The 8,923-nt window shown below is 28.2% G+C and overlaps 1 protein-coding gene across 1 annotated transcript; it reads right to left on the reverse strand.

Moving 5' to 3' along the window:
• Positions 1-7,625: 7,625 nt before the first annotated feature.
• Positions 7,626-8,247, reverse strand: LOC126835100 (zinc finger and SCAN domain-containing protein 5B-like; the record flags this gene model as incomplete). Its single annotated transcript, XM_050567399.1, has 2 exons — positions 8,075-8,247; positions 7,626-7,984 (listed from the first exon to the last, which is right to left on the reverse strand). Coding segments are annotated over exons 1-2 (532 nt in total), but the record flags the coding sequence as incomplete, so codon positions are not given.
• Between the last annotated feature and the right edge of the window lie 676 nt (positions 8,248-8,923).

Genomic DNA, 8,923 nt, shown 5'->3' on the forward strand with positions numbered 1-8,923 from the left:
CTTATTGACAATGTATTAGATTTTATTTTATACTCTGAATTGTCGTTGTATGAAACGCGCTAGTGTATTACAAAAAAAAAACGATAAACTAAGTAAACAACACACGGTCGGTAATATTTGTTTGCGCATATTTACCTTAAATTCGCATTACAGTTCCACATAGAAAAAGTCAAACCGAACGACTCCTGTACTGACTTTGTCGTTGAAATTTTTTATGCCTATCGACGAAAAATACTTAAATGTAAAAAAAAAAAAAAATGTTTGCCTCTATCTACCAACTCAAACCATTTTTAATAATCCAAAATAATCGAAACAAAACACTTAAATAATATGAGAATTATTATTTTTATAAAACTGAACTCTTATTAGAATATTTATAATCTGTGACACAAATAAAATAAGCAAATGTTTTGAAAAAGATAAAAAAAAACCTAGACAGTGGCATTTCTCGAGGATAAAGTCCTACAGCTAATACTTTCTTTCACTTGGAATTTCTGAAGCAGATCTCTTGGCCAATTTTGGCAAAGACCAAAATGTCTGATAGAGACTAGAGATCTAGTAGTGAGTGGTTGTAAACGAGTTGGTTCGGATGATCATTGAGTTTAGAGTGGAACCTTGCATAGTAGATTATGTCAGTTTACAAATATTTATGAACTGAACAAAAAAACAATCCAACTTACCTAATTAAATAGTACAAAAAAAGTCGTTAAAATGCTTTACAATTATTGTAGAAATCACATAAAAAAAAAAAAAAAATTAAAATAAAGCTATCTACGGCTCTTTTAATTGATATTATAAACTTCAAAGTTCAATTAAATTCTATTTTACTTTATTCTATTAAAACTTTTTTTTATTGGACACTCAAACCGAACGTTTTCGTCGTAGTTTAAAGATGGAACGAGTACAGTTAAAATATTAAAATTTAACAATAAATATGTATATACAGCTGTCATTAAAAATGGTTACATATAGTAATATAAGATAAAGAAAAACAAACTTTGTCTTGGTAAAATTTGATTTTCCTTTTGATTTATATAAATGTATAAATATCCAGGGTGATTCATGATAATGACAAGACGCTTGTAGAAAAATAAGACGCTTTAGAATAATTGCAATTTTTTAGTATTTCTTTTTTGAAAACATGTTTGGTTATCATATTTTACAATATAAACATTGACTTTTTTTTTCCATAACCCTAGTCACACTCTTAAAAACTAAATTATAGTATTTAGTATACTATTTAAACTCTAAGAATACATTTCTGAACAGTATGCTGGTCGATAACCAGTTTTATATAATATTGCCTCCAATGATTTGTGATCTGTTTCTACTATTATTTTTTTTCCCATATGTATATTGTTTAAATCTCTTACAACCATATAGTACCCACGTCAAAGTATCCAAGCACTATTCTGTTGTTGATAATTCTTTTGACTTTATATACGCTTTCGGTTGCTGATTGCCCCAAATACCAATTAACTCCTCTTTTTAGTAATTCTCTAAGTGGTGTAGCACAATTTGTGACATGTTTGGCATAAACCGCTGCGCGTAGGTCATCATTCCTAAAAAACTTTCTAATTGTTTTATGTTTTTTGGACTTAACAGTTTTCCAGCTATAGCTTGATTAGTATTTTTGTCAATCATAATCCCATTTTTAGTAACAACTTGATCCAATACTGTGAAAACTTTTGCTTTTTGCGGTTATCTCCTCGAAGGTTGGTAGATTGAAATATTCCCTCAAACATAACCTTATTCCAGCTTTATCTTTATTCTTCACCGCCACAATAGAATATACTCATTCTGCAGGTTCATCTTGTTTGTTATGATACTCTAATCCAATTATTGGCGGACTGTCCAATATTACAAAATCTGTATTTTCAATTAACCCTGTTTCTAACTTACACATCAACTCACACGTCTTACCATTTAACTTGTATGCTACTCCCATTATAATTACTATGTTACATTTTTAATTTCCTATCTCTACTCTGACATATCAAATGTACCATATATATATCTCTAGCCTCCTGACCCATGCAGTGTAATAAAATTGCTATTTTCTCTTCCTCGGATAGTTTACTACTACCTGTCGCTAATAAGTATAATATGTTGAATGCATCATCGGGTTATATGATAATAATTATCACAACACATTATCTTACAGTCTGTGTGGTGTTGTTGGGGCCAACGTGGTTAAAAATTCGAACCTATAGTTTATGATTCGAAAACTGATGTAATATTATTAGGTTTGTATTTATTGAAATTTTTGTGGGCAAAGAACAAATGCGATTTCGCACAATAATGTATTTTGTGCAACTTGTTTAAGTTACACTTTTTTTTTGTTTATTGTTGGAACGGCTTACTCGAGTAGCGTCTCGTTACTAATCAGGAATAATTATAATAGGTATTGTATAAAATGCGTATTAGTCGGTAAAATTTATTTTTTCCAACGTTTTTAATATTCGAGCAAAAACATGTAGGTACATATTTTTATTGAACTGTTTGTCTTTATATCATGACGAATCGACAACAGCACAACAACAGTATGTGTTTTCGGCCGTACAAAAAAACTAAAAGTCGAATAACATCTAAGAAAACAATAATTATACCCTTCACACGCGTACCGGCATGTGAAATGCAAGTACAAGTTTCATAAAAAAACTTATACTTGTAGTCTCTTTAAACATAAAAACCGAATGTGTTTCAATCGTATTGCTTACATGCGTATAAATATCAACTTTAAAACAAAATGTTGCTTTTATACAAAATCATCATTAGAAAAAGAGCAATAAACCGGTTTTTTTTGTTTTTACAAAAAAAACTTCTATCTAACTAATTTAAGCCTTAAAATGTAAAATTTGCGAAAACATTGATATACCCTTAATAGTACCCTAAAATATTTTTTTTATGGGTATAAAATATTTTTAACTTATTCCTCGTTTAGTTGCAAAGAATTCCGATATACTTGCATAACACATTATTCTAACAATAGATCAGAAAAAAAATAATTAAAAAAAACAAGTTTTAAATATACATATATTTTTTTAATTATTATTATTACCCTCGGCAGCAAAGGCCGTTATATATATATATATATATATATATATATATATATATATATATATATATAATATATATATATATATATATATATATATATATATAAAATAATAGCTGACCGCTGTGCAATCATAATGCCAAAAGAGTGTATGATGAAATCTTGATTTTTTTATGAATACAAAACTTTTGGCTCGACAATACATCAAGATCACCTTGGCCTCATTAATTGATAGACAATTGATTGACTCTTCAAGCCAATTAAAACAATTACTCTTACAAGAGGATTTCTATTTGTTCTTTATTATTTTATGGCTATAACCTTTTGGCGTGAGACACTATAGATGAATAATTCTCTTGCCAGTGAACGTCCGTCAGTATCCATGTATAATATTTTTATAATTCATATTTCCGAAGTTCGTATGACTTCGTTTAATTTTACTATGTCATTACTGTTGGTAAGAATTTTCATAGCTTTTTTAATTTTCTGTCAATATTACAAGTGTCTATAGGAAGAATATAAATTACTATAGAATTCTATAAGAGTCTTTTCACGATAAAAGGTTATTGGCGGACATTTATTTGCATTTATTAATTAGATACCACGATTCACAATCGCAAAAAAAAAAAATATTAAAAAGGTGTTTTAATTATAATACCACTATGACTCAAAGGGTTTCATTTTTATTATAATATGAAATAGCATTTTCTGAACTACCTATACAAGCTATGTACTATTGCAAACACATTACCTGTATCTTCTGCGACATGTGAAAGAACTTTTTCTCCTATGTAAAGGATAAAAACGTACTTGAGAAATTCAATGCTCCACAATAATCTATCTACCTTAGGCACACTTATTTCTGTATGGAAAACTGAAGCATAACGTCGACGATATTATAAATACTTTTACCGAATGTCATTACTACAGACGAATATTGTTAGTCCCCTGTTCCCCCTCTAAATTCGGCCCTGTATATATACTGTATATACTTTATAAATATTATATCTTATATTATTATATTATATATAAATATATATAATTATTATAATTTACTATTTTATAAACTTTTATAATAATATGGTAAATTTAATTTATAATTGACGGAAAACAAATGAAATAACGCATCTAGTATAAATATTTAAGCCATTTTACATTACATCAAACAAATTAAATCAATTTTATAGAGTTTAAGATGAGTGAGCTTTTTACACTAATAAAATACTTCTTTGTTTCTTTACAAAGAAGTAAAAATATATGCACGACTTTCAAAGTGCCATCTGGTAATCATTTTTAATAAAAACAGCCTCGTTTGAGTCGTTGGCTCATTAACGAATAAAAACGAATAAAAAGTGAAATAATTACTCCTTAATAATGCTGACAGCACAACTAACACTATGTCGGGCGTCGTTTTGTCGGGTTTCCCCTGTCACCACAGATTTGCTGATGATAATCTGTTTTATCTAATCTGTGCAGCTGTCGCCTGTCACGCCGAAGTCCAACACAATACAACCTATCAATGGGCAAGTCACAACTCACAAGGTTATATTTTAAGGTGTGTTTTCAAGTTATTATTTAAAGTTAAAATATATTTTAGTTTTTTTTTCCCAAAAGCGATATTGCACCTTGTACGTTAAACAATTTTTGTATTTTGGCCACAGCGCCTTATGTGGTGATGTTCCACTAGTCTCGAATATGTTACACTGAAGGATTCATTTTCTGATATAAATGTAAGCGTTTAAACCGAAACTAATATTTCATAAAATGTCTGTTTAAATGAAATACTTGATTTCCCAACATAACCTTATATTTACTGATTACCTCCTCGAACAATCCATCACGTCTAGTATTAATTGTAAATAACAATTTTACATATTTTGTTATTGTATATTTATTTAGTTGTATACAGATTTGTTTTCTATAAAAATTTTGAAATTAAAATTTGTTTTAAAAAATCACTAATTTTTATGACAATATGATTTTTGTGCGTTGGAGATGCAACGGGACGCAATAAAATATTATATATTTTTACAGCTGAAAACTTCCCCTACAAAATTAATGAATTATCGGCATGTTTATTTTCAAAATAACAGAAATAAGTAATAAACATATGTGTTTAGTTCACTTGGCTTTTTTGAACATTTTTAGAAACTTAGAACAAAATTCTAGAAACTAGAAAATATCTATATTATATTATGATCAAAATATTGTAGCACTACTCAATAAAGTTTGTTTTTTTTTTACATGCCTTTTTTAAGCCGCTGTCTAGGAGACTGTGATGATCTGAAAAAATGTACTACCAAAAAATTAGTGTTATTTAAAAAAAAAAAAACAGTGCAGTATAAATCAAGCTCGAACAAAGCTTGAAAACTAATATAGTATATTATACACAACAAAGTGTATGGACATAAAGTGAATTTACAAAAATGCAACGCTAGCACAAAATTAAATTATATTACCTATAGAAATAATGTCTTGCGTTATAATGTATAAACCTAACCTAACCTATAAACATAAGTACTAATGGAGACTTGACAAATGTTTATATAAAATAAATGTACAACAGTTAAGGTAGGTTTAGCTGTTGTCTATGTATATTATTTCAATAGCAACTCCTCAAACCGTAATTTCGATTAGAAATTTCTCAATTAATGATTTGAATGACGTGTTTCGCAGCTACTGTATTTAATTTATTTAAAAAAAAAATATGAAATTAAAAAAAAACAACTTATGTCAGCAACGGCTGCTCTACGAGCCTACTAAATTCTGAATTTCAAAACTTATTTTAAACAATAAACCTCATAACGCAAAATTTCATAACAATTTGATTAATCTTGTATATTATTTGTATGCAGTAATCAGTCCTAAATAAAATGTTGGGCGCAGACAACACTCCCACAACCCTGTTGAATTTTGGCTAAGCAGTTTCATAATACCATTGAGTAATAATAGGTTTAGATTGGTTCGTTATGTTAATAGTTAAAACGCATGTAAATCCCAAGAAAATTACATTTTTAGACAGTAAATTCGACTAGTGTTCTCGACCAATGTTTTTTTGTCATTAGATCAGAATACATAATTTTACTTGATTTGAAACTTAGCAATTTGACGTAGGTTGTTTCGCAATATTTTATTTTTTATATTTGAATAGTGCACACTGTTTAATGTTATAAAAAAAAAACGCTTTGATGCTTATTTGTAAACACAGCACCTCAATTTAATACTTTCTACCATTGCTGGTTTACACTGTGCTTGGTTTGAAAATACTAACTTTCGATCAAAGCGTTTACTCGAAAGTGATTTTATATTGTATTTTGCCCAACTTTAGTATTGCGTCACACTTTAAACACCTTCAGTGGAATTTTCAGAATTAAATAAGCCGTGCATTTCTAGTTTCTAAATGCCATAATTCTAAATTAAACTGTCGATTCCATTCAAAAGTCTTATTTACGTTTTTTTACTTTTAAATGCAAAGCTGGAAGACTTCCTCATTGGAGTATTGAAGGAGTATCCGGAAGTTCGAAGTGATGAAAATAATTACGTTTTGTAATTTATATAATAACTACATTCCGTTAATATGGAACTATAAAAATAATTGTTCATTTATTTGAAATTCAGCTTTATCCCATCCCACTTAGGGAGAAAACGTTTTCATTTTGAATTAATTAAAATTTAATGATTTAAGGACTGAAAAAACGGTTTGGTTCTATTTCCAATTCCCTCTCTTTTTTTCCTGTTCTTATTTAGTGTCTATGCCCTATGGAAATGCGGTTGACGGGTACATTATTTAAATTTTTCAAAAGTATAAAACTTTATTCATCCAGAAATAATATATCTTGTCATGCCAACTCAATTGATATTGGATTGACTTAAATACGATGTACATATGAAAAGTTGTGTGTACAAAAATTTACCCTATTGAAGAGGAAAACTTTTCAAGTACCTTTTAACTACCTTTCAAGTACGATTTTTGTTCTATTAGTAAAATTAATAGAACTAATAGAACTTAGAATTCGAATTATGTTAATTTGGCTAAAGAAACATACACTTATTGCTACTAGAAATTATGATTACAACAAGACTCTAATAATTTAGTATGGAACTAAACTTGCAAATTCTTAATTTTGTTTACATTAAAACTGCGAATTGCCTTCCAAAATATAAAAAATTAGGTTCTACAAAAGATCCAACTGACGATATCATATCATACTGCTAGGGCTTTATTCTTAAATAATAAATAAACTCTAGTTTTTATTAAGATTGATAATCAGTTTCACTATTTTAAGCTTATCGACCTGTCAATTTAACTAAAAAAAACGATTAATTCGGAAAATGTATACAAGTTGATGCCAATAAACTACAAAATTGTTTAATGAATAAAATGAAAGAAAACAAGTAGAATATTAAAATGTATTTTTTGAATGCTTGTATTGCTTCATAAGAGTTCCGGATAACGAAAATGTCTTTTTATATATTATCTTACGTTGAATAGGTTACTCGCCCGTATGTGTCCTTAAGTGGGATTTAAGATGTCCTAACTGTGAAAATGCTTTCTTACATTACTTACATTGAAAAGGCCTTTCGCCCGTATGTGTCTTTATGTGGTTTTTAAGAGTTCCAGATGCTGAATAAGTTTTCTTGCAAATCTCACATTGAAAAGGCTTCTCGCCAGTATGTGTCCTTTTGTGCTTATTTAGACTTCCTAAATGTGAAAACGTCTTCTTACATATCTCACGTTGAAGAGGCCTCTCGCCTGTGTGTGGCCTTATGTGCTTATTTAGATCCACAGATGAAAATGATTTTAATCCCAATTCACAATGAAATGGTTTTTCGGCTGTGTGTTTTATAATGCATTTTTTAATTGATCTGGATGGATTTTCATCAGTTTGAATTGGAATGTATTTCATATTACTGATGAGTGTATTGCTAAAAAGAATAGTTATATAAATGTTATGATAATAACTTTATATTAGTATATCTTTAATGAAACCTTTTCTATTTTTATACAATTCTTACTCATTGTCAGTGTAATGAGGATGCACATGCTCGTCCTTGATAACTGCTAAGTCTTGGCTTTCTTCAAGTTCTATCTCAGATTTAAAATAAAAATCATTATCGATTTCATCGATCTCCTGTATAACTACATCCACGGTGTTTGGTTTTCTAACTGATGTTGATTTAATTTTCATACTTCTTGTATCTGAGACTGATCTAACAAAACTTAAAGAAACAAGTATAAGGAATTTTATAACAGTATTCTTAACATTTATATTAGGTAATGATAAACACAAATATTTGGATTAGGATTGAGATGTATTTTTAAAAAAATCTCATTAAAAGACTCAATTATTAAACAAAATTTAATTTTAAAAAAGTTTTACTTTAAAAAAGATTATACAGATATGAAGGTAATATTAAAAAATAAAGCAGATAACATTTTCCATAAAAAAGATTTTCTAGTACTTTTTGACTTTTAAAGCAACGTTTTTTCTGAAAATTTGATACGAATGTTTCTACTTTGTTGAAAAACAGTTTTATGCTACTTAACCCAATTATCTAAATAAGAACATTATTAACACATATAATTAAAGCTTAATGAGTTTGCCCAAAATTCGAGAAATTTTCTAATTTTTTTTCCAGAAATTTTCGTAGAAAAACAATAAAATGAGAAACATATAATTATTTTAACTTGAATACTGTGGTCGTTTGTTTGACCTTTCTATGAATTTATGCCAATTTATTTATGTTTCTAAACGTTTTTATGGAGATCCCATTAATAAATTTGCACATTGTATTTAGAAATTGTTCAGCTTTCTGAAAAAAATATTATAAAAATTCTCAAATAAAAAAAAAATGTTTAGATGA

The sequence above is a fragment of the Adelges cooleyi genome, unplaced genomic scaffold (genome assembly GCF_023614345.1).
Source record: "Adelges cooleyi isolate 19-005CV unplaced genomic scaffold, UGA_ACOO_1.1 ACOO_flye_CR_arks_rails_tigmint_CR_PRNA_219, whole genome shotgun sequence".
Classification (NCBI taxonomy): domain Eukaryota; kingdom Metazoa; phylum Arthropoda; class Insecta; order Hemiptera; family Adelgidae; genus Adelges; species Adelges cooleyi.